This window comes from Ambystoma mexicanum, chromosome 4p, assembly GCF_040938575.1.
Source record: "Ambystoma mexicanum isolate Mex_15411 chromosome 4p, UKY_AmexF1_1, whole genome shotgun sequence".
Taxonomy (NCBI): Eukaryota; Metazoa; Chordata; class Amphibia; order Caudata; family Ambystomatidae; genus Ambystoma; species Ambystoma mexicanum.
The window spans coordinates 1,065,628,642-1,065,656,464 of NC_090927.1; the positions used below are offsets into that span (position 1 = coordinate 1,065,628,642).

The window sequence follows — 27,823 nt, forward strand, 5'->3', positions numbered from 1 at the left end:
CAATAGAGTATTTAATTCAATTATTGTCTCTGCGTGGGGTGCAAACCCACTGAAAAGGTGCCTTTGTGAAAAGCACTCACAATTCAAATGAAAAAAAAGAGCTTGGCTACAAAGCCAGCTGTGTGGGCTGCACTCCCAATACCACGGAGGCATAAGTAATATTCTTGATAATTTAAAGAAAAAAATATTCAAAATGGTGAAATCTTCTATGTTCTTTATTTTCTAATTATTCATCTTAAGAAAACTTGATTCATTTAGGGCCAATGCATTTCGGAAAATGATGTCCTTCGTCAGGGCCATCTTTAAGCTAGGACGGATAATTCAAAGTCTTTATCCAAAGACAATTAATGTGCATTTACATTACCCACATAGATATATCTCCCTTCATCCTATCAATGCAGCACCATACAATGTGCGTATCCATTTTGCAATAATTTTATGCATGAATGTTTCTCTTGTCTTTCTTTCATTCAAATGTGTATTGGTACTTTGTATACTGTGCACCAAATGCAACTGGTTTTGACAAAACGTGTTTTACTATACCTATGTGGATAATGTAAATGAACATTAACTGGCTATGGATAATGACTTGGAATTATCTGACATAGATTGAAGATAGAACCAGCCCTGACGAAGGAAGGACATAATTGTCCAAAATGCATTGGCCCTAACACGCATCTGCTATCCATTGATGAATATTCAACTTTTCTTAAAATAAATAATTAGAAAATAAAGAACTTCGAAGATTTCAACATTTCGAATACTTTTTTCTTTAAATTATAAAGAATATTACTTACGCCTAGGTGGTATTTGGGAGTGCAGCCCACACCGCTGGCTTTGTAGCAAAGGTCTTTATTTTTCATTTGAATAATCACATTAATGACATATAAATTGTCAGGACGAAAAAACAACTTAATATGAATATTACAGAAATAAAGAAGGGGAGCAAGACTGACTCGGAAAAAGGTTTGAATGTTTCCCTACTTAAGACCAGATAGAAAAACTGAGTCTATAAAAGATCTATAAGCATGGTCCAGTGGCATATGATGTTTCAAATACTCAGAACTAACGTCACTAAGTAGTTCTTTTTTTTTCAACAACACTTTATTGATTTCCATATAAATACTAATAGTCAAAGCAACCATGCTTCACAATCAGCATAAAGAATGAAATTTACAAAAAGACCAGAGCATTATAAAGAATACAGATCAAACAGAAAACCAACCGTAGTGAAACATATCCAGCAATATGACCACAACCACACAAGACAGCACAAACAAACAACAACAAAAAAAAAGGGGGGGGGGAAGGAACCCCACCATATCGACTACAACTACCATAACCATCAAAACAAGTCCACTTTCCCATCAATGATATAGAGCCATAAAGGGACCCCAAAGTTTCAAATAATCCTCATCCTTATCTCTATTATGAAACGAAACCTTATCATACTGTGCCAAAACATGTAATTCCGTCAGCCATTTATCTATATTAGGTTTCTTCCTTGATTTCCAAACCGTGAGTATTAACTTGATAGCCACCATTATGGCTCTATCAATCCAACAAGAATGTCTCGCAACCCGACCACCCCTGTCCTTACGGGAAAGTAGAATGATAATCACTGCCGACCTCCGCAAAACCACATCAAAAATCAAATCAATTCTATCAATCACTGCCGTCCAAAACTCCAACACCCTTGGGCAGTCCGACAATAAATGTAATAATGTACCCCTATCCTTATTACAACCCCAACACAAATCATCTGCCCGGAGCCCCAGTCTAAACATCCTAACAGGCGTCCAATACAATTTTCCAAGAATTAAACGTAAACCCATATCAGGACCCAAAGTCAAGTTAACCTTCAGAATGTATTTCCAATCTAACTCAGAAAGTTCATCCAGAACATCATCCGACCACACATTTCTTATTATAGACCATGCCCCTTGGAGTTTCTCATCAATAGGCATAAATTGCATATAAGTACGTACCCCATATTCCGGGCCTGCCAATAAAGTACTAATCTCTGGTTTATTCCCAATAGAACGATCAGCCAATTACAATCTATTATTTATCATATTCTCAAAAGCCAAATACCTGTGCCTTTCATTTCGCCTCAGACCGTACCTATTCATCAATTCCGCAAAACTCAACAACCCATCCCCATCCAACACATCTGCCAACTTCAAGATACCCTTGTTAATCCAACTGAGCCAATTCAAACATTTATTATCAATCTGCAAAGAGTTGTACCATATAGAAGCATCACCACTGAAACCATAACTCATTCCATTGGCCCTCATTACAACTCAGGCGGTGGACCATGGTGCTATTAGCACCATGGTCCATGCCGGATTTCGCCATGGTGGATGGCGGAATTACCGCCCCATTCCAAGGTGAGTGGGGCGGTAATTCCCCATTCACCATTTGCCCTTCCCCATTCCCATTTTTGCCCCATAGGGCATAATGGGGGTGGGGAAGGCGCTAATTACGGCACCGTAAATTACGGTGCCGTAATTAGCACCAAGGTCGCTTAGCGCCTTGGACTTTAACGCCTGCAAAAAGCAGGCGTTAAAGTGTGAATCAGGCGTTAAGGGTTAATGGCCGTTAAACCCTTAACGCCTGACTTGTAATGAAGGCCATTGTCTCGAAACCATTCTACAATCACCTGTCTAGTAGCCACAATTGGGCGCAACTTCAATCTATTAAATGGCAATTTATCCATACTGTATACAGATCTCAGTCTATGGTAAAGCGGGACTCACAAATGAACATAGATACTAAAGAGATTAATCCCATCTCTGAGTCCATTTGGCTAAACTATGTACAGGGTAAGTATCATAAGGACGTTATCACCCCTGTGGAAGTGGGAGAAAAAATAATGCCTTATAAGAAAATGCCCTTAAAATCGCTGGGAATTATAAAAAGGTGTAATTAAAAAATGCATTCAAAAAGGGCTCCTTGTCCGGATGGTCTGACCAATGTGTTTATAAAGAAGGATTCGATGATTTGGACTATAATTATATACAATGTTATTAAGATTTTTGAGCCCACTGGAAGAGGTTACCTGTCAGCTGAACTATATCTATACTTATATCTTTATTCAAAAAAGACCCAGGGCTATCCAAGGGAATTACCATCTTTCAGCTCTGATCGATTCGATTGCAAAGGCATTCTCAGCCTTTCTTCTCCAAATAATGAATAATTGGATTAATAAGGATAATATACTGGGCAACTAACAAACTGGGTTTATAATTTATTATGGGTATGATGATCAATTTATCTGTACTAAATTATCTTATTAGGAAAACCCAGAGCACTAGGGGAGAGAGATATACATTGCCTTTGTCGACTATGAGAGCGCATTTGATACAGTGGATAGACTAATTTTATGGGAGAAGTTAAGAGTATGGGGACTGGATCCGTTGGTTGTATACTTTATCAAAGAGCTCTATGGGGATACAAAGGTGCAACTCAGGCTGAATAAGGAAGGGAAATTTAGTAGTACCATTTCAACTAACCTTGGACTAAAACAAGGCTGCACTCTTTCACCGACACTGTTCAATCTGTATGTTGCAGATTTGAGGAATGAACTTCCCAAGTTTGATAGTTCCTCCCTCTGTGTCGGTATTCACCCTATCAGATGTTTGATGTACTAGGACAATACTGTCCTTCTTGATTGTATCCAAATAGGGTTTCAAAGGAGCCTAACTGCACTACAAGATCATGCGATCAGGAATAACCTAAGCGTTAATAGCAACAACAAAAAAATAATAATAATAATAGTTAAGGCTGGGACTAAGAATAATAACAAATTTGTTTGGAAACTATCAAAAGAACGTATTGAAGTAGTACATAGATATTTGTATTTGAGTGTGAATATTACAGACAATTCACTTGCTAGTAATCTTGCCTCCAGTGTGACGGCCAAAGATCGTAGAACAGTTGGTGCTGTCAAACAATGTGTAGCGCATGAAGGGGGATTCTCAACAGAGGGAATGTTGGAAATATATCGAACAAGTATCATCCCAAGCGCTCCATATGGTCAGGAAATGTACCCAGATAAACAAACAACGTAGTTGTCTAAGTTGGAAGGTAAATTATGATGTTCTACATTTGGGCTATTCAATTCTACCTCAATAGAGGACAGTGCGAATTGGACATGATGGACACGAACCCTACAAAAAAAATAGCGTTGGGGATTTTGTTAATTAAGATACTAGCGGAAAAAGATGATGAAAAATCTATGTTCTCATACTTCTCCGGTATGTTAAATCTCACTTTGGTTCCGATAGCAATTAAATCATGGTTGCTATATATCAACTGCTTTCTCTGTGAGATAGGGTATAAGGTTACTTACCCAATTAATCTAGGGATAACTATTAGCGAACTAAAACAAAAAGCACAAGTTTGGGATAGCAACAATAATACAAGTAAGAAAAGGACATATACTAATAATGTTAATCAAGGATTCCTGATAAATGCCCCTTTTAAATATATTGTCAAAGAGTATAATGTGAAGGTTAAAAGGTTCAGGCTTATGTTACGATTAGAACAACTGCCAACATTTCAGTGGATGGAAGCTTGTACCAAATTGACAGTTGAAACAGGAATGAAGAGATAGAGACATCTAGATGCCCTCTTCCCCATCAGTTGCCTTCTGGTCTGCATCTTCCTCCAGAGGTCCTTGAGCTGTGGCATTTCTGCTACCCAGCCTATATGAGGTGACCCTGAACTGAACCTGTCTTTTTTCTTTCCTTTGTGGTGTTCCACAGGGTTAGATATGCACAGACTCTTTTGATCTGGAACAGTGTCTCACTTCACAACTATGCATATGATACCAAATACAGACAGCATGTAATTCACATCTGGAACACAAACTGTGACTGCAGCAAAGGAGATTCAGTCTGAATCAACCTAGAATACATTATTGCTTTCGGTATTTTGAACTATTCTCTCACTAGCCAAATAGCTATATTCCCAATCTAACAATCACTGAAATGGTTATTCCGATAACACACAAGGCTGCAGCACTGGTTGCCACTCTGGATTTAACACAACCCTTGAACTCACTTCGCAGCTCCATAGCGAGATCTACCGACTACTACTTTATGCTAATGTGTCACATTTGATGCTTTCATGCTTTATTTGGTTCACTGCCCTTGCTCCTCTTTCCTCTCCCTCAGATAACTGGATCTCTGCCCTGCCCTGCCTTTGACCACACACCAACCACCACTCCACAGGCAGTTCCACTTGACTCACTGCCATAGAAATAGTAAACATACAAGGTGACTTTCTTATATCCTGTTTAGCCACCTTGCTTAGTAGTTTCTTTATGAAAAAAAGCAGTCAGTGCAAGTGGCAATGAGCCGCTTTACCATGGAATTTCTATTAAAAATCCTATTAACACAATGGGCCTCATTACGAGTTTGGAGGTAGCCATGCCGCTCCAAACTCGGGTCCGCGTCCTGCAAAAGGGGACTTACCATGCCATTCCGACCTTGGAGGGCCCAGTAATTCCCTTTCGCGGGACCCAAACCCGGTAAATCCCTATTCCCATTTGAGCCCCCATAGGGAATGGGGAGGATGCTATCAACGGGCCCATTAATGACGAGCCCGTTGTTAGCAACCTGGTCTGCTAGCGGGTCCCGCTCTGCACGTCTGCAGACCTCGTAATGTGGCGGCCCGGAATTTACGGTGTCGGTCCTCGTAATGAGGCCCAATGGGTGAAGGGCCGGGGTGCTAATAGCATTAACTTCCTCCTTCAGTAACACACCTTGGCCGAGTGCCCTACCTGAGGCCCTCACTTCACTTGTATGAACACATTCTGGGACTGTTGTGCTATGACTGACAAAGCCCATTCCAGAAGAAGGTAGTTAATGGTACAATACAACACAATACAGGGCAAAACAGGAACAGGTAAATGCTCACTAGAGATAAAGCCAGAGAAGATAATTATAAATGGTACATTACCCAAACACCAGGTGAAAATGTCCATGTGAATGCAAGTAAAACCAAGAAAGGCTTTAAAATTGAACACCTAATTGTCATAATGTAGGGATGATACAACACAAAGGTTAACACCCAGGTTTGAAATATTTAAAATAACATCTCCATAGTCATTTGAAAAAACATGTACCTCCTACTATCCAGGGGCATGGAAATAACACATTGAAAAAGAAAAAAATACCTTCTAAAGACCTCAGATTTGAAAAAAAAAAAAGCAGAGCAACCTTTTTATGTTGTCGATCACCCACTTGAGGGAGGAATGGTATGGAATAGATGCAAACTAGAACCCACCCGTTCCTCCAGAAACATGCATGCCTTATCACAGAAGAAAAGAGAGCAATGGTTTGGAAAAGTAACCAGAGCTTAATACTACCCAAGCAGACCAAGCACAGGGCTTCCCTTTAGAAGAGCAAGCAAGTTAAATCATCGAAATGATTAAAACAGTTAAGTAACAAATTAATATAGGCCTGATGTATAGTTAGCCAGTGTTTACAACTTTCCTTAAATGAGAGGGAGGGCACTTTAGATCCATCCCAGGGTGATCACCTGTGTCCTTAGTTCTCTGCATCATCCCCGCAGCCACTGATTATTAAAACGGTCTTGATGCTGCTTGCCTAAAAACTAGAACATTTGCCAGTTCCAGTCTATGTCGACAACAAGAGGAAAAGTTTCAAAGATTTGGTGGACAGTCCCACTGCCTCAGAGGTGGCGGTTTGCCACCAATTTGGGATAGAAGTAGGTAGTCTCGACAATGTGCCATCTGGAACACAGTTTGTTCTTGATGGCACATTGCCAGGAAGCTGCGTGGCCAAGTGAGTATCTCATGCGGTTGCTCTCTGAGTGCTAAGGGATAGGGATACTTACTGAGAAAGACTGCCTGGCTGCCATTTTGAGAAACCTGCACCCTGTGAACTAGTCTTGAGCTTGCACTGCCACCCTTTCACCTTGGGGGACCAAAGTTGCTGTTTGGGCAAGCAAACATCTTACAGCGTGGTTGTCCTATGTCCCAAGCAACACAGTAACGCCATAAGTCCCGGCAAGTTCCTTTTCTATTGGTGGCACCAAATGCAGGCTGCTGGTGCCTGGCGTGCCCCCAATTCGCGCGATAGCTTAGAAGGCTACATTGTGGGGATACATATGTATGAGGTCAACTTTGATTTAAGAAGCAGGCGAGTTATCTTTGTTTTTTCCTGCAAGAGAAAGTTTGAGTATTTACCTGCCTCTGACTACTGCATATCTGTCCAAACTTTTTCTGGTAAATCTCTCGCCTACATCATCCTTTCAGATCCCTTGCTTAAGTGCAAGGGAGCTGGGAGAAAGCAACAACAGGGGGTTTAGCTCTTCCTTAGGAAGCTACAGGAGGAATCTCGGAAGGACAATGGTTGCCTGTGGATTTATGAAAAGACGCTTATGCAACCGCCTACAGCCTGTGACCATGGCACAGAACCTTCCATTGGCGCTGCAGACAACCTCATAAATTCTGAAAGCAGCGATTAGAAGATATATAACGCAGTCTCTTGGCGCAATCCTGAAACATTATAACAAAATTATCGATCACCTCCCTCAAAATCGTCACCTGACCATCTTCTGTAGAGGATCCTAGAGAAGGTGGAGACCCACATTCTTTCCATTGAAAACAGCAAATGCATGCCTGAAATCTACTGTGGACAAATGGGATGACACCTTAAAGAGGCATGATGACGTTGACCGGGACATCCGAGAAGTGAAAGATGTAGACCACCGGACTGCAATGTTAGAGGAGGAGCTGTTAACCGTGAAAAGACATGCACAACATTTGGAAAACAAAAGATGTAGAAATTACCTCAAGCTATACTGCCTTTCTGTGTCCACAGAAAGGAGGGATTCCGAGTCACCGTTATCGCAAAGTTCCTGTACTGGAAAATTGACAAACCACTTAACATCCAGATTGCCTACCGACAGGGCCCACCACCTGCAGCCAGTGCAGACCAGCACAAACTAAGAGTGATAATACTGGTGTTTTTTTTTACAGTATTTAGAACTTTATAGCCACCTACTCTACAGCAGCAGAATGTATTTTTAAGATCTTGTGCATGGTAAAAATAGATTGTATAAAGCCCCAAACTACATATTATACCTTTCTATGTGATTTGGACGAAAATAAACACCCTTAGTATTTAAAGGTTTCAAATATTCCTTAACTTATCAAGGCAGGAAGACATTGAAGCGGGAGGTGCGATGGGAGTGGGCGGTACATACTTCTTTGGTCAAACCCATTTTTTTTTTACCAGAAATGGGTAGATGGTGGCTTTGGATTAGGTATATAAGTAGGGGTGGTGGGTTGGTAGGTTTTTGGGAGGGTACATTTTGTCATGAAAAAACGGGTACAAAACTAGCATTTTACACATTTTCATGAGTCTACTGGGCAAAAAACATGAAATACCACTTGGATTTACGCCACCATGACATATTCCTGCTAGCATGCAACCAATGGATTTCTATAGAACTTGCCTGCTTTTAACACAGCAAAAGATTCCATAGAAAGAATTCTAAATGCTTCCTGTTATGTGTAAATGGCAGACAGAGTTTTCTCATTTTTCACGGCATAGTGCAAAAGGGGTGTGTAAAGGTGGAGTGAGGGTGATCGAAAGTCCCCAATGAGCACACACAGTAACCAACACCACAAATTACTCCCAGTCAGGTGCATATATCAAAAATACATACACATTTAACTCAAACGCAAGATGAAACCACAGCAATATTACCAATACTAACACAACACTATACTAGGGAACATATATACAGTAACTATTGGCCTAAAGGAATATTCAACAAGTAAAGATCTGCAACCTGTAACATTATAGGGTCAGACATGCCAAATATACTTTAGGCAATTCTTCAAGAGTCTCAACCCTAACTAACAGGCAGTCCAATCAGGACTTGTGCTCAAAAGTACGATCAGCGCGGCAGCACTGAATCGAGCGTTAAAGTACACAAGAGGTCTCTTCAAGGGGCTGTAGTGTCGCAGGAAGGGGGTAAAGCGATGAAGAATAGAGTTCCACTTTTTGAGGAGGGTCTCCACAAGGGTGCAGAGCTATTTCCAGGAATCAGGAATAGGATTGTACCACAGGCTACCCTAACAAAGGAGAGGGGCCCTTCGGGGACACTTGTGCGTAAAGGCCTATGCGTGATTTACATTTTTTTTAAAAATGATGTCCAATGTGGTTTTCTGCATCTGTTCTATTTTGGGTCTGATTCCCAGACACAGGGTGGGAAATGCTCTCTATGCAGGGAATCCATGTGTCCACCTGCAACACAAATTTAATTCAGAAGGCGACTTAATGATTGCTGCAAATTCTACTCACTCTTTTGTGTTGTGGAAAGAACATGCAGAATCTGTAGAGATCCACAATAATGACAGCAATTTTGTTTTCCTATAAGTCATCATTAGCGAACACCATCCTGCAAATCAATGCAAATTTACCCTAAGACGCGTGTTAGGCTCAGAAATGCAGGGTACGCCTGAGAACCTGTGCATGCATTGCATTGCATCATGACGTAAACTGTGAGAATCCCTCAGCCAGAGCCTTCACCACGGCAGTAGTAGTGATGTGGGTATTTCTGATTGATTCATCATCGACATCAAAACGATCCTGTGGGAGATTTTAGTGTGTGGGCTAATTCCCCCTAACATCTCATTGCATCTTCTGAACTCGTGATTTTGAAGCTTAAATATTACACCAATGAGTGAAAGACGCAGCCATACCTCGAGCCGCATCATCAGGCCCATCTCACATTCATGTCAACAATCTATACATTATATTTTGGCAGGGGGCCACCCAAATAGCTACAGACCTATCTGGTGCCCCAACCCGGGAAGGGCTGTGGGACAATGTTAGAGCAGGTTGCTCCATCATTACTCTGTCTTTTTACAACGGACATCTGGTCAAAACATATGTTCATTGAAGTCTCTTGGCATGTTTATGCCCAATCGCACAATGCAAAGATCTGCCATCAGTGCAAACAAAAAAACAGTATAATTGTGTATAAGATCCCATAAATTATAACCAACTTTTCAAGTTGATTTTCCCCTATTGGTACGCAGCTGTTAACATGCCCACAGACATATTTTGAAAGCTATTGAAATTAAACAGGAAGCAAACACAAGCTTTCCTAGTATTAAATGCAGACAGTTAGGTCATGTCAGAACCGTGTTTTGTAATTGATAGTAAGTTGTAGCGCCTACCTTTCCCTTCTTTTGTCTGAACCCATTTGGCACAAGATTGTATGGTAGATGGGTGCACATGAGCCGAGGCGAAGGTCGTGTTTTAAGATCCACGTGTTTAAAATTGTATTCAATTGATGGAATTTGGTCAAGCGTTGGAATATTTTCTGAACCATTCCGGTGGTTTGAGTTGTAAATAAGACACAGAATTTGGTTCATCCAGACTGTTCCTGTAGAAATCAACAGGCAAATGATCAGATCAATGTTCAGTAGTACTCGCAATACAGAAAAAGTATATATATTTTTTACACATCTTTTTCCCAAACATGTTCCTTTTTGTGACCGATCTACTCAGTGTTCAATCATTTGATGGTTGGGGATTTCTTCAATCAGCGCCATGTCATTCCCAGACCACCTTCTCGATCGTTCCTTGTGCTGTAGGCACATGTGTGTGTGGATCTTGACAGTGAGGGTTTAGCTTGTCATATAAATATATTCATTCACTCATTTATTCACTCAGTTACCCATCTATTTGGCTAATAGCAGCAGGGACTGCGACACGTAAAGAATTGCAGGCAGGAGGCCTCACTCTGGATTGATGCTTGCTTATGCAGCTGCTCCACCCCTATGGTTACTAAGAGATTGGTAATGTGTATAGCATTGAGCTTTGATGCAAGGGTCATGCCCTAAATACAAATATTGTACATTTTCATGTGAGCTGAAACCTATGTGCAACCTTCGGAACCTTAACCAGCACATTGTTTCTGTAACCTCTTCACACTATTGCAACCTCTCGTAATCACAGGATGAGTAAAGCAAGAACATTTTATAACCTGAAAATGTTTTACTCCCTTTTCACCCTCAGACCCATACCTTTCTGGGGCAGATTGCCTTTCCTGTCATGACATGTTATGAAAAGTGAGTGGTTGCATTTTAAGATTGAATCACCAACATGTAAAATCCAGAAGTAGATATCCATGACCAGAGTCCTATGTAGTTGTATTCTTGCTGTATATTGTATGTAGGTGCAAAATTCAGGATCTAGTGGCAGGATGTGTAGATTAAAACCTGCAAAATTGCAAACCGTACAACAAGTGAAGCTAGGGACACAACCAGGCTTCCCCACCAAACTACAGTGTTTTCTCCATAGATAGTAAATACATTGATCATTATTGCCCCTTAACTTGTTCATTGCACAGTCATTTTAGACCAATGGTTCTGACCTAGCAGAAGAGTGAAATAAATCATTACTCAATGATAGTTGGGCCTGTGGCATTATCACTGACTGTGTTAAGGGACTTTCTGAAAACATTTGCTTTACTCCCTACGCCCTACCCACATAGGAGGTTGGCAATATTACCTCCACCTAATACCCAGATGGGAATAGGACACTGGGGGTCAGACTGGTCTTGGGCATGGAGGATGCTTGCCTAGACCTTAGACTTCCCACCTCTCACATTGCTGTAGCTTTTCCCCCCCCACCTCTCCAACCATCTAGGACATGTGGATGATACCTGTTGCTCCCCTTATGCTAGTTGGGGACTTGTGAAATGGTGAAAGCACCCCTGTGGCTTAATCTCACTAGCTGCTCTGGTTGGCATGCTCCTCTGCCCTACATCCTCCCTATCCCAGACGTGAGAGCATGGTCCAACTCAATCTTGCTCATTTTATCAGCTTCAGGAGGATGAAATGCTTTGTCGCTTCATCCGGGATACAAACCTGTGACTTGTAGCTTGCACACAGATCTCTGCAGCAGGTGAATCAACCAACTCAGGTATCTCAGAAATTATATCCAAATGATCTATAAAATGGGCATGCCTACTTAATTATGCCTGGGTGACAAATAAGGATAGTGCATGAGAATTATAATTCTGTGGGGGAAGCAGATTAACTAAAAAAGGATAGATGCAAGGCTTTTAATTCCTCATAACTTTCTGTATTGCTCTGAGCTGCTTGATTACACAGGGTTACCAGCCACATGCAAATCATTGTTGGCACTGCAACCAAAATATGCAGGCTAACCTCAGCTGCTGGATTGTGTCCCTTTTGTTCAGGAGCACAAGAAACCCCAGCCATTTTGTGACCTTGTGATCTAGCAGTTGACACTAGACTGCTCAATGGTGGCAAAACCAACTCTGATTTCCATTTAGGGATGTGGAATGCTCCCAGAGCAATGCCAGTGCCTTTTCTTTATCAATGTTGTCGTTTCAGATTCACTCCCAGAGAGTATATGCTCTGATGAGGGTACCTTGATTACTGTGCATAGGATATCACGCTGCACCACAATGAGAATGTCTATCAGCCGAAACATGTCTGTAGTTCGACGCGTTCCTGTGCTGAGGTAACATGGCTCAGCAGTTATGACTACAACACCATGATTGGTTTGCAACTGGCTGGTCCCCTTCTTAAATGGTGCAGTCAGCCTAGCACAGAGCAACAATGCCAGTGGCCATGATTAATTAGTATCATTTCATCTATCATGTTTTAGTTTTGTTGAAAAAATATAATTAAAAACCAAATTAATTCCTGAAATATCAATTGAGGAAGAAAAATGATTTAACTTCAATGAAGAGTGTAGGATATTTCATTTAAAAACATGTCCCTCTGAATGTTCAAATTCCTTACCAGTTTTATTTCCCAGTCACACAAAAGCTAGGGAAACTGTATTTATTCTCCTGCACAGTTAAATATGATGAAATATAGAAAAACTAGCTGTACCCCCTTTATCATATACTGATCGAACATGCTCGGTCCCCCTCTTTCTCTCGCGCCCTCTCTCGCTCTCTCCCCTTCTCCCTCTCTCCCTCTTTTCTCTTCCTGCCTCTCTCTTTCATAATGTCATTCTCTCACACCTACTGTCTCATTCTGTGTCTCGTCTGTCTCTCTGGTTGTGATACTCAGGATATCAAGTACTTATGTGCTAGAGCCCCCAAGCTTTTGCTGGCATTAGCGCAATAAAGGAGAATACAGATATCTTGAGGAGGTGGTGTGTTAGGATTGACAAATGTCTTATTGGCTGGTAACAGTCAGTGTATACTCACTTTTATTAACATTTCTAATCTTCATGTGTTTTAAGTGCATTGCATTAGTTACGTGGGGTCTGTGCTCCTTTGTTAACTCAAATGTTCTATGTTGGAGTGTTTATGTATGGAAAGGTCTAGAGTCTGGGTCTGGACAGTTGGTGCCTGCTGTGTTGAGCAGAGCCTGCTGTCGCGTTTGCTCTGACCAAATAAACCCTGAAGACTCACTTTTATTCTGTGGCATTTTCTTCACATTGGCGACGAGGATCTCGTTGATTACGGACCGGCCCTGCACCCATGGAAGCCTCGTGAGAGCAGTCTCCCGGTTGGCTTGCCCTCACTTTGTTGATCGCGACAGCGGGCTGGAGGAGGTGCCCCGGGGACCGCAAATTCAGGTCAGGAGGTGTGGTTTGGTGGGTCTTGGAGCGCGGACACCAAGCCTGTTGTTTTGGGGCTTCGGCATAGCCTGTAGCGGCGCGAGCTCCCCCACAAGCCTGGACGTGCTCGAGAGCCACTGCCGTCATCATATACGCCCGCGCGCGCTACCTGAAACTGTGTGCGCGCTTGGGGCGTGGCTGCAACACGCGGCTCTGTTGTTCCTGCCTACGTGGCCCTGCTCCAGGACTGTGCGCGCGCTGGGGGCGTGGCTGCAATACGCGACTCTGTTGTTTCTGCCCACGTAGCCTTGCTCCGGGCTCTGCTGGCGTTGCTGGGCAACGGAACTGCCTTGCGCTCATGGCATTGTGAAGGAGCAGGAGCTGCTTTAGAACGCTATCATGTATTGTCACGGCGCAGCTGCCTTAATGCCTATCAGCAGTACTTGGTTACTTTAATTTGCGCACGTTGTGTTCGTTTTGGATCTGTTTCAGCCACATGTTGAAGAAGGAAGACCTGGATTGAAACACACATAATTGATGCCACACCACCTGGTGTCAATGGTCTGGCCACTTCCATTCAACCCAGTGCTACTGTTGAATTGACTTTGTCTGACCTGCACTGTTCGCCATAGCTGCCCACAACCTTCCTCCTATAACTGACTGCCACTTTAGCCATGGCAGCAACGATTCTCCCGCCTGTAGCCTTCTTGAATGAGCCTGGTCGCCCCTCCATCCGGTGGGATAGGTGGAAAGACATCTTTGAGAATTATCTAGTGGCTATGGGAGGAGATAGATTCAGTGCAGCGCGAAAAAAGGCATTGCTACTCCATAACTTAGGGATTGAAGGGTGCAGTGTGTTTGATGGTTTAGTAAGAAATCAAACAGCACAATCTGCAGATATAGACGAATATGCCTTTGCCTTCAAGCAATTGGAGGACCACTTTGAGCCAAAGAAGAACGTGACTTTTGAGAGGCACAAGTTCTTCCAGCGTACACAAGGTTCCTCGGAGTCAGTTGAGTCCTATGTGGCCTCACTAAGATCGCTGAGTCACACCTGCGAATTTGAACCACTTACCGACTCGCTGATCAGAGACCAGTTAGTGAGATGTACGAACAATGTCAGAATTCAGGAAAAATTGCTGACCAAGGATATGAAGTTGGAGGAGGCGATGGAGTTAGCTAGAAGCATAGAGCAGACATCTCAATATGTGAAGGAGTTGAACATTGACAAGCAAGCATCCCAAGTAGTATGCACACTTGACCAGAGGAGAAAGCCAAGCACCAATTTGAATAGAAGGGAATCTTGGGGCACTAAGTGTACCAAGTGTGGCAGTTTTAGGCATGGGTCGAATTACCCTTCCTGTCCGGCCAAGTTTGCGGAATGTTTCAAGTGCAAGGGCAAGGGACATTTTGCCAATGTATGCAAGAGTTCCTCAATAAACCTCATAGAACCTAGGAATAGCAATGAAGAACATTTTAGGAGGAACTACAACATACAAGAGGTGGCTACCACACAAGAGACCGGCCCCAGACATGTGTTCGAAATATCAGCCATATTCGGTGAAACGAAGGGACCTGTGGATATATTCACCATTGATGGCTGTCATATCAAGATGAAAGTGGACACGTGCTCACCGTGGACCATCGTATCACGTGACACGTTGGTGAATGTCTTAAAGAAAAGCGAAAGTGTCCTTGGTCCATCTGACATTCAGCCATGTGGTTATGGGGAGTCTCTAATAGAAATTCTGGGTCAATTCCCTGCACAAGTCATGTACAAGGAAAGAAAATGCCAAGCTAATATTTTAGTTGCAAAGAAAGGTGCCTCCCTATTAGGTTGGGAGGAACAAAGGTGTCTGGGGGTTAGAGTGCAAGCGAATGCACTTGAGCCTGTAACGATTGCTGAAGTTGGTGATGTGTGGTCTAGGGAGTTTCCGGAGGTGTTTTCTAAGGAGTTGGGAAGGCTCAGACAGTTTGAACATCACATAAAACTTAAAAGAGATGCTCAACCTATAATTCATAAAGTAAGACATGTACCGTTAAATATGAAGAGACAGCTACTTGCTGAACTGGATGATCTTATCGACAAAGGGGTGATTGAGCCTGTTGCGGCAACGGAGTGGTTGTCACCTATAGTACTGTTTGCCAAGAGTAATGGAAAACTGAGGTTGTGTGTGGACTTACGGAGTCTTAACCGAAATATTTTGGTGGAGAGGCACCCTCTGCCTAACATTTCGGAGACGCTCTCTACACTTGGTGAGCCTAAATGGTTTTCGGTTATTGACCTTTCGGCGGCTTATCACCAAGTTCCTCTTTCCAAAGAATCTCAACATCTGACTGCCTTCATCACCCCTGAGGGTACATTCAAGTTTAATCGCATGCCATTTGGGCTGGCTTCGGCCGCGTCTGTTTTTCAGAAGGTGATGGAAGAGGTGTTGAGGGGTTTGGAGAAGGTAACAGTATTTCAAGATGATATTTTGGTGTTTGCCGAGGATGAATGCGAACATGACAAGGTGTTGAAGGCTGTTTTGAATTGGTTATGGGAAGCAGGATTGACGGTGCAGAGAAACAAATGTAGGATAGGAGTCAAGGAAGTGGAATACTTAGGCCATAAGATTTCCAAGGATGGCATTGCCCCCAAGAAATCTCTCATTGAGAGTATTAGTAATGCTCCCCAGCCCCAGGATAAGGATCAATTACGCTCTTTCATGGGGCTGGCGGAGTATTACCACAAATTTGTTAGTGGTTTTGCAACCATATCCTCTCCCTTGAGAGAGTTGTTAAAGAAGGGAGTGAAGTATGACTGGTCTAAGGAGTGTCATGAAGCTTTTATACAGATAAAAAGGGGCATAATTCAAGCACCGTCTTTGGGAGGATTTGTCTCAGGCAGGAAGACATTGTTGTCAGTTGATGCTAGCACTCGGGGGTTAGGTGCAGCTTTAACCCAGTTTGATTCTGGCAAGAGAACACATTATTGCATTCGCCTCGAGGCCGCTTAGAGGGGCAGAGAATAATTATTCTGTCATCGAGAGGGAGGCCTTGGCCGTGTCATGGGCTATTGCTCACTTTAAATTTTTCCTCTGGGGACAGACCTTTCTCGTGAGGACGGACCATAAGCCGTTAGTGCAGTTGATGGGTGGTTCAGAGTGGCCCAAGGGTTCCCCCAGGATATCAAGGTGGATGGTAGAGCTTATGGGGTACAACTTTAGAGTGTGTTACATTCCGGGGAAGGACAATGTAGTGGCAGACTGTCTGTCTAGATTACCTGTGGGGTGTGATGAGACTAGTGGAGCTTTGGATGATCAAGATTTTAGCATTTTGGAAGTTGAACATGATGCTATAGATATGAGTAAATGGCAGAGTGCTGATGAAGAAGATAATGTGATGCAGCAAGTCAAAATGTGGACTAAGGAAGGGTGGCCACATAAGAATGAGGTTGGAAGGGAGTTTGGGAGATACTATAGTGTAAAGGATGAATTGAATTTGTCAGAAGATGGGAGCAAACTCAGGAAAGGAAGCAGGACAGTACCTCCCAGTGGAGTAAGATCTCATTTGGTAAATATAGCTCACCAGGGGCACCTAGGTATGGGTGGTACGAAGAGATATTTGCGACAATCTTTCTGGTGGCCTGGAATTGATAGCGAGGTTGAGAAGTGTGTAAGGAATTGCAGGGAGTGTGCAGAGTGTGACAAGACTAAAGTGACCAGAGAGGTACCATTGAGTCCAGTCAAGGTACCCAGTGAACCGTGGCATAAAGTTGCAGTTGATTTAATTGGCCCGTTACAGGATCTGGGTGATGACTACAAATATATTGTGGTTTTGGTGGATTACCATTCTAAGTGGATTGAATGGAAGGCAATTTGTGAGGCCACAACTGCAGAAATGGTACTATTTTTTGAAGAAGTATTCCATAGGGAAGGATTGCCTACAGAGCTAGTCACCGACAACGGTGTACAATTCTGTTCTGACAGAATGTTGAGTTTTTAAAAAAAATATTGTATAAGGCACATCAGGACGGCCTTGTATCACCCCAGGGCCAATGGCCTGGTTGAAAGAGCCAATAGATTTGTGAAAAGTGGAATTCAACTAGCGATGGCTTCGGGGTTGAGATGGTCATATGTTTTGAGAGAGATGATATGGAACTATTGCACAACACCGCACTCAGTTACAAGAATCTCTCCATTTATGTCTCTCAAGGGAAGGCAACCTGGCACAAAACTGTGTCCTGGCTGGTTGGACATGGCGAAAAGTGTCAACATTGACCGGGGAAAGATTATGACACTTATTAAAGAAGCGCAGGATGAGTATAAAGAGAGATTTGATGAGGACAAAAAGACCAAAATGGTTAAGTGGGAAAAGGGGGATTTAGTCCTCATAAGGAATCCCAGGCTATCTCCCAAATGTGTAGGAAGCAAATTTATTGGAACTAAGAGAATTTCTGTTGTAAGGGGGAATGTGGTTATCATGGAAGGAGGAGAGTGCTGGTCTATGTCCAAATTAGTAAAGTGTCCATCTGGCGGTGAGGAGAATAATAATTTGGAATCCAATGAAACCAATGATGATCAGACTTGTCAGTGCAATGTGGGAAGTGAACATCCTTCTAAAGAGAAACTTGATGGGTGCTCTCAAGCCAATATGGGAATGGGACTGAGATCGGAAAGAGTAAAGAATAAACCGTTTTGGCTTAAAGATTTCTGTGTAGAATAATTGGTTCAAAGTTGTAGGGGAGGAGATGTGTTAGGATTGACAAATGTCTTATTGGCTGGTAACAGTCAGTGTATACTCACTTTTATTCACATTTCTAATCTTCATGTGTTTTAAGTGCATTGCATTAGTTACGTGGGATCTGTGCTCCATTGTTAACTCAAATGTTCTATGTTGGAGTGTTTATGTATGGAAAGGTTCTAGAGTCTGGGTCTGGACAGTTGGTGCCTGCTGTGTTGAGCAGAGCCTGCTGTCGCGTTTGCTCTGACCAAATAAACCCTGAAGACTCACTTTTATTCTGTGGCGTTTTCTTCACATGGTGCTGTGTATTTTATGGTTAAAGGTAGAATCAGAGCAGGAGCGACAGAGACCTCCCCCAAGGTGGGGCCCGCACTGCTATCTGTAGACATGCACTGTCATCACTTGTCCGGCAGAATGAAGCAAAAAAAAACAAGCTTGCATGGACGTGAGGGAGGTGTGGCAGGCTCTGCAGAGGGTGCTCGGGTCTGACAGACCTTGTATGGGACCAGACAACCAAGATGCAGGGTCTGCAATTGGGTTATTATATGTCCTTATCTTTGTTAATTATTAGTATATGTGCACAGTGTAACAAATGCACAAGTTCAACAGTGCATTATTGGCTACAGACGCTATTTAAAAAGGAAATTATGTAATCTTACTAACATTTTAAACTTGACTCTTTATCGGTATGTGTTGAAGTTATAATAAGAAAACTACCCTCGTCTTACTGAGCAAATCATATTATCAAAACCTAGAATAGCCATATGCACTATTTTCTGAAAAAAGGTTATCATACCAAAATGGACATTCTGGAACACTCCTATTTTACTCTTATTAAATACCCTATTGAGAAAGGGGAAGTGGAAAATAGCACCAGTGTGGGTTCCTGGCTGCTTTCAACAAAATACAAAATCATGTTGGGAACATACGAATGACCACAGATCTTCGTATTTGACAAAAATGTCTGTGATAAAAGGGTTGTATATTTGAACCATATATACTGAGAGAGCCTATGCATTGGGAAGTCAGGATAAAATAGACGCAACATCTGTCTCTCCAGTGGGATCTGAGGGTCTTACACATGGAATTTTAGAAGAGATGGGGCTGACAAGTGAAGATGTGTTTGCATATGACCATTCTCGAAAGCACAAACATACTTAGAGAAGTATAAAAATGTGGGGAATTATATAGAACTTCATGATGGATTCATCCAGCTTCTAACAGCTGCAATAACAGATGTCACTAACGTAACCCACGATTGGCACTCAGTTTATTGACCCAGAGAGGAAGAAAGGGTGGAAGGGATATCAAAGCTATGACGCATGGCATCACCCTGTTGCCAAAGCGAGCATGTGTGTGAGCATGTGCGCTTGAGCTATTCACCCAGGCCTATTATGTGTTAGGAACGTTTTTCTAAAGTCAAACTAAGGGCTTGACAAAACCATATCTGAGGCAGTACAAAACTCCACTAGTAGTGTAAGGCTGTACCACCTGAGAACATTTGGTAGCGTAGAGAGAGCAGCCAGGCTTATCTTAGCAGGGCTGTAGCTTGTTTTTTAAATGTATTTATTAATTTTCAGGTTTTATGCATAGTGTAATACATAATTTTATCACTTTATCATGTGTACAGATTAACCTTACAGTGCCATTACCAACTTCCCCCTTACCCTACCCCACCCCAACATGCAACAAAAACTGAAACTTAAACTAAGTCACAAATAGCTATCATCTAGTCATTGTACACCTTGACCAGTCCGCTGGCTTCCGCATCCTCGATAATAATGCACATTTAGGCTACATCTTCCTTTGCAATACTTCAGTTCACGGGGCAGTGCAGCTTCAGGGAGGTCTATCGTCCTGGGAGGTAAATAAGTCCTGTATTATGATGTTCCATTTTGTTATATCTATGGAACTCTCCCTTCTTCCAGTTCGTAGTGCTTCCTGCCAGACTGTGGTTTCTGCAATGGACCATCTCTGTAGATCCTTCCACCATGTTTCTGTTTTTGGTTCCTCCACTGCCTTCCATCCCATTGCTATTCGTCACTTGGCTTATGCCCATGCTAGGTTGAGCATCCTTGTCATCGCTTTGTTCTTTTTGAGGAAGCTGTAGAGGCCCAGGAGACAGGCTTCAATGGTCCATGTCTGTCCTTTTATCCCTTTGGCTCTCAGGCGTTGTTCTAGTCGTTCCCAGTATGTTCGAATTTTCGGGCAGCGCCAGAACATGTGTCCCAGATAAGCATTTTCTTCTCCGCACTTAGGGCAGTTCTGCATGATTACTCCTGGGAAGCGTGATATTCTCTATGGGGTTAGGTATGCTCTGTGAAGTATGTAGAACTGCAATTGTTTTAGCCTGGCGTTTCTGGATACATATTTTGGGTTGAGCTTCGCCTTTGCCCACCCTTTGTTATCGCTCTACCTAGTGTCTTTTCCCATCTGTGCTTCCCCTTGTTCTTATCCATTGGGAACTCCTCTGCGACTGTTTGATAAATCTTGGTTTCCATGTGACCCCCCTCGGTGACATCATAAAGTTGACCTAAGACTGAGTTCTCTGTTTGTCGTTCTATGGGAGTTGGCCATCTGGCATCCAGCTGTTTGCTGAGTCTTGCATAGGTTATATACTGGCCTCGATGTAAATCATGAGACTCCACCAGGTCTTGAAAGTCTAGTTTTGTTCCCTCTGGTGCTCGGTCTCCGTTTATGATTATACCCTTGGGCTCCCAGTGGTCCCTACTTTGTTTAAGGTGTTCTGTGTTCGTGCATAAAGTGCTGCTAATGGTATGTGAGGGGAGTATGGCTCCTCTAGTTTCAATAGTTTCTCTGTTCTCTTCCATATTTGTTTCCCTGGATGCAGGAATGTCGGGCCTTGCGGGGTTGCCTTTTCTTCTATCCAGAGCACTTCCTTGAGAAGGTATGGGGTCACAGCTTTACTCAGGAGGATGTGCTCTACTGTTTCTGTGTCTGCAAACCAGTAGGCTACATGCTGCAGTTGACCTGCTAAATAATATAGTTCGAAATGTGGAAGTCGCATTCCACCTTCTGCGTAACCCCTGCAAAGTGTGTCCATAGCCACCCTTTTCCTATCTTTGCCCCATATCAAGCTATTTAATGTGGAGTTAAGTTCTATGAAGAACCTCTTCGGGATAAGGTATGGCACATTAATAAAAAGCTTCTCAAGGATAAGTATGGCAACAGTAAACTATTTTAGAAGTGCCCAGAAGCAATTCAGGGAAAGCACAACCCAAAAGGTGAGTAATTTATCAAGCACTCTTCTAACAACACAGAGTGACTTCAGTCAGGCAAGTAAGAGTACTTATTTGAATTACTCAGCAATATTACAATTTAAGAAGAGCCGCAGCATTTCAATGTAAGTAACCTATTATACTTTTCAGAGGGGCTACAAGCAACTCAAAGACTAGTATGAACTGTGGGAAACTATTTTAGAAGAGCCCTAAAGCAATTCCGGGAAAGTACAACCCAGTGTTACAGGTTTTAGAAAGACACAATGTATTTCAAGGTATGTAAGGAAACTCATAATTTTAAGAGGGGCTGCATGCAACTCAAAGACAAGTACTAACTCCAAGACTGTTTTAGAAATGCCCTAAAGCAGATCAGAGAAAGCAAAACCCACTAACACACATTTACAAAGACAAAAGGTAGTTCAAGGTGGGTAAATCCTATTGGTCAGCTTTTACACTCAATCACTTTCGAAATGATAAAACTCTACCAACAATATTACTTTTTAGAATGTGAAACAGAATTCAAAGCTCGTAGGCTAACTACTATACGTTTTAAAGGAGCAACAAGCAACTTAAAGGTTGGTATCAACTTTTAGACACTTTGTAACTATTATTTTACAGAACCAAAGTTACTCAACAACTCATTTACAAGTAGGTACGTTTAACACTTGTTATATCTTTCAAAACAGAAACCTTCTCATCAAAGTCCTTCCCAAATTCTTGAGCATGAGTTTTCTCAGTGGCAGAAGGTGGACCTTAGTGGTCTAGGAGCCAGCTGTAGGGAGGTCAGGATAGGGTTCTGTGGCAGGAAAGTCAGAGTTCCAGAGGATCTCTCTTCACACAATCACTTTAGAGTTAGTTGAAAAGTGGTTAGGAACTTCGCAGAGGACTCCCTATATGCGTTCCAGCATTAGGATTGGGCGAATGGTATGGGCAATCTCCCAACCACAAAAATCACCCACTCAGCTACACAGGAAGCACAAATGACTTAAAGTAAGTATTAGCCAAGCCAACACAGTACCTTAGGAGAAAGGAAGAGCTTCTGGCTGGATGCCATCAGGATGCAGCAGCACAGAATCCGGTCCTTGGGTTCTTGGTCTGGAGACTGAAGAAATTGACACTGAAGGAAAACTGTCAACAGTCATCAATGTGGGAGGCTTCCAACAAAGGATTCTTTACAGCTCCTTGCGGCTCTGTTGATTTGGTGCCCTTTCACAGGAGCCAGATGAAGAACGAATAATGCTGGTTGGATTCTTTTTACTCTCTCTGTCCTGTTCTATTGTGAGGGGACTCCAGGGATTCAAATCGTGCCTCTGGAAGCGCAGCACGAGTCCACCAATGCTTTGGACAAAATCGGACTTTGTAAGATCATGCACAGTGTTAGGGAGATTTATCATTATTTTGTCATTTAAAAATAAAATGTTTTAAAGTGACATAACAACATAAACCACCCAACCCCCCACCAAGCTCCATCTGGATATCTCTGTATTAAATCTTTACATGGTACAAAACATACAATACACAAAATTAGCAAATTTTGAGAACCCGCAGACGTTGGGGACAGTGCTGTAGATTAAAGTCAGATTGTAAAAAGTCAAGCACCTCTGCCCAGTCCTTGGAAAACCTTGATTGTTCACCTTGAATCACATAGGTAGACCATTCTAATGCCACAAACTTCCAGATCTTATAAAACCATTCATTAACCCCCGGAGGATCCTTAGACTTCCCCTTTTGTGCAATTCCCAATAACACAGCCAACTGCAGCACCACAAATGTTGTACATCTTTGCTTTGAGTTGAGAAGCATATTGGAATCAAAGATCAACAATAAGTTTGTTTCATAGAGCATGGTTTTGATACCCCGAACAGTTGTTGCATACATTTGTCTATCTCTGCCCAATAGCCCACCAACACCAGACAATACCACCATACATGCCCCCAATCACTCTGTATTGTCTCCAGCATTGTTCCGAAAGGGAGGTTTATCTTATGCAGGCAGGCGATGTGTAGTGCCACTTAGTAAATAACTTATACCAGAATTCTCGCAGTTGTATAGATCGAGTGTATTTGGGAATGTCCTTCCATAAACCCTGCCATTTCTTGTCTGTAATAGGTAACCCCAAAGTACGTTGACATCTACACTTACAATGTCCTGAGACAGTAGAAGATGGCTCGTTTAAGATTTTGTAAATGTTTGGTGTCAGAGCCTTATTACCTGGGTTAGTAGTGACACATTTTTCAAAAGGAGTGAGCTCCTAATAGCCACCTGTTGGGGGGGTGGAGGGTAGTTTCCAGTGAAGTACTTGATAGTATTGAAAATGCTCCGTGTCCTCTAAGCTAAAATCCAGTGTACACTGTGGAAAGGTTTTACAATCCCTACCAGTAAACAAATCTAGAATTTTCCTACATCCTGCTTGCTTCCATTTAAGATAAGCCTGATGTTCGCACCCCAGAGGGAATTTGGGTTTAAAAAATATTGGGGTGAATGGTGAGGGGAATGTCGTTAAACCATTCCGTCCTGCTGCCCCACCCCATGTCTCCTCAACTAAATGTGTAATCTTGCACCTATGAATATTGGGGGGGGGCAGTCGTGTTTTGCATGCCATAGCACTTCCCCTAGAGCTGTTGCATCTATAGCCAACATTTATCTTCATCTACTACCCACCAATCTTTAGTTATATAGAGCTGTGCTGCCTGATAAAATGGATATAGATCAGGAAGACCCAACCCTCCTTTCACAGTGGGAGCAGTCAGGACCTCATATGCCACTCTGGGGGAGTTTATTATTCCAAATATATTCAGACATTTTTAGCAATTTGAAAAATGCCTTTGGGATTTGCATTGGGAGTGCCTGGAAGAAGTATAAAAGTTTTGGAAGAATAGTCATTTTTATTACATTCATCCGTCCATGCCAGGAGATAGATAACCGGCTGCATTTTGCAAGTTGAGTCGTGATTGTTTTCAATAAAAGGGGGGAAATTAGCTTCATATAAGCCTTCTAAATTCGGAGTTAGTGTTACTCCTAAGAGCTTAAAATGACCCTCAGCCCATTCAAATTTAGTTTGAGTATGTAAAGAGGACACTGTAGTAGAGCGTAGAGATACATTTACTATTTCCGATTTAGTCAAATTAATTTTCAAACCTGCTACCAAGCCATACTGCTCCAGTTCTCTTTTATCTCAGGCAGTGATATAGCCGGTTTCAAAATTACTAACAACACATCATCAGCGTATGGCATGAATTTGTGTACTATCCCCCCAAATTGTATACTGTGAATATCTGGTGTTTGACGAATTTTTGCCGAAAAAGGCTCCAGTCCTATAGCATACAATAATGATGACATGGAGCAGCCCTGTTTGTTTCCACCCTGAAGGGTAATTGGGGGGGGGGGGAGTTCTCCATTAATTAGTAGTCTTGCAACCGGAGGATTGTAATTTACTTTGATTCTGGACGTAAACTGGGGACCAAACCCCATCTTAACCATAACATGAATAAAGAACAGCACTCGACGCGGTCGAAAGCCTTTTCGGTGTCCAATGATAAGAGAACCGCAGGTATCTGTTTGTTCGCCACTTTTTCCAACACATAATCTCTGTATGTTGTTGTGCGTCTGTCTTTTATAAAACCGGACTGGTCGGGCTGTATGACAGATGGAAGCAAAGCTTCCATCCAATAAGCAAGAATTTTTGAGTATATCTTGGCATCAAGATTAATAAGGGCGGTAGGCCGGTACGACCTGCACGGACCTGGATCCTTACCCGGCTTTGGGTTAAGTATTATCTTTGCTTCCTCCATTGTGGGGGAGATACTACCTAAGCTGATAAATGAATTATAAAGATAGACCAATCTTGGAGCTAATACCTTACAGAATATCTTATAAAATGGGGCAGAGAACCTGTCTGGACCAGGAAATTTGTTTAATGAAAGCGATTTAATAACATTGATTAACTCTTCAATTGTAATATCTTTTTCCAAAGTATCCAGGTCTATCCGAGAGATCTGAGGTAGATTAACTGTCTGCAAATATAAGAGCTGGAATTGTTCATCTGGATTCTCAGTGCAATATAAATGACAATAAAACGAGTGGAATTGTGATATAATTTGAGAAGTTTCAGTAACGATGCACCCATCTGACATTTTTATCGATTGGACAATTTGTGAGGCTACCTTTTGGTGCAGTTGTCATGCTGACAAAGTATCTGCCTTGTTGGTCCTGACATAATAGGATTGACGCATGTACAGCAGAGATTTCTCTGCCTTTTTCGTTAGGAGCAGATTAAGTTTATCTTTGGCTATTCTATATGTTTTTATAGTTGCTGCCAGAACACCATTCCATTCTTCTCATTACGTGTTGTAGTTCTGCTTCCAATGTTACTTCCAACGCTGTTCTCTGTCGTCGTTTATGTGCCGCCTCTGCTATTAGGATCCAATGGATTGAAGCCTTAAATGCATCCCACACCATATTAGCAGAGATAGCAGGTGTCTCATTCTGATAAAAAAACTCCTCTATTTCATCCTCTATTTTCCCCTTCACCACTGTATCCTGAAGTACTGCAGACGGAAAGCGCCACATCCACATCCTTGAAATTATTCCTTTATTTATCTAACTGTAAATTCAATGGTGCAATAGGGTGACAAACCATAGAGGTAACTCTAACCAATAAGGTTTTAGAGATTGAAGCATAATCGATACAGGAGAACGAGCGATTTACGTGCAAGTAAAATGTATATCCTTTCGCTTCCCCCATTAGAGCCGGCCACACATCTACCAAAGTCAAATTAGCAAACTTTTGTTTTAACAAATTAGTGGGTGTAGAGTGTATCGAGGAGGGGACTGTGCTACAATCTCATACAGGGTCCCAGACTATATTGAGGTCTCCTAGCATTATTATTTCCCCCTCACTGAACGTTTCAAGTTGAGTGGTAAGTGATTTCAAGAATATTTCCTGGTCCGTATTAGGTGCGTCTATCGACTCCACTGTTACTTTTTTGGGGCCGACCTTCAGGATAGCAAAAAGGTATTGTCCCTCTTTATGAATGTGTGTTTTCAACACTTTACAGTAAGGACCAGGCCTCAATCCTAAAAGAACCCCGGCAACTTTAGTCCTAGCATTGGCTTGTAGCACCAGCGGGTATTGACAAATTCGCAGTTTATGCTTGTCTGCTAGACATATATGTGTCTCTTGGAGCACCACCAAGTCCTGTTGGTGACGCCACAAGAGAGCATCTAGCTTTCTACGCTTCACTGGTGTGTTCAAGCCTCTAATATTTAATGTTAAGCATCTAAACTGTCCAACTTTAGTGTTGAATTATTAATGTCACACATTCCACACATTTCAAACCCTTTGCATACCTTGTCCAAAAACACCATGCAGGCCCTCCTCCTGCCTCCTTCCCATCCAGCTTGACCCCACCTATTACACCCTCCTTAGGTCCAACTTGTCTATCACAAACCCCAAGCATAGTCTCCTGGTGTGAGCCACATTTCCCAACCCACTCTGGGGTAACTGGCCCCAGCCATGAACCCACTAATACCCCAGGACAACGTGCTGGGTGTCCAAACACCCCCATCTGCTACCTTGACAGATAGATTCCAGCAAGGTCTGCATTATCTCCTCCTCCATATTCGATGAAGATTTAAGGTAGCTTCTGATCCATTGATGCGTCGTACAATTACCAATGTTTGTACCTTAATCAGTCGCTTTGGGAGGGGGGCCTCTGAGACGAGCCTTCCAATCCTCCTTTCACAGTTGCATTTTCTTCCTCCCTCGCCGCGTCACAACCGACCAATACCATTGTTTCGACTGCTGAGATGTGGAACCAGAGCCAGAGGCTATTGCATATTCACCCTCCTCCTCTTCGACCTGCAGCAGTGCCAGGCCAGCTTCTCGAGATGTAATCCTCTGCTGCGTATCGTCGATTGAGAAAAGGATTCCAAAAGGAAACGTCCATCGGTATTTAATCCCTCGGTCTCGCAGTGTTCTGACAACTGGTTGCATCTCGTGCCGTTTCTGGAGATTGATCTGGGAGAGATCTTGATACAGCTGAATATCTGTCCCATTATACGTGATCGTACTTTGCTCCTGGGCCGTTCTCAAAATCTGTTCCTTTTGTTGGTATGAAGTGCAGGCAGCCAGAATGTCACGTGGGTGGGCCCCGGGTTCATTCCTTGTCGGGCTGGTATGATTTATTCACTCTATAGAGATTAGGGGGTTCTCATCTCCTGGAAGCAGGTCAGCGAAAATCTGAGTCACCA

The 27,823-nt window shown here is 42.6% G+C and overlaps 1 protein-coding gene across 1 annotated transcript in view; it reads right to left on the reverse strand.

The window, feature by feature from the left end:
- LOC138453630 (amine sulfotransferase-like) overlaps positions 1–27,823 on the reverse strand; it is a 377,572-nt gene that overhangs the window by 262,208 nt on the left and 87,541 nt on the right. The window contains exon 3 of the mRNA XM_069606656.1: positions 10,232–10,440. Coding sequence (XP_069462757.1) covers positions 10,232–10,440 — 209 coding nt within the window. The remainder of the gene's footprint in view (positions 1–10,231; positions 10,441–27,823) is intronic.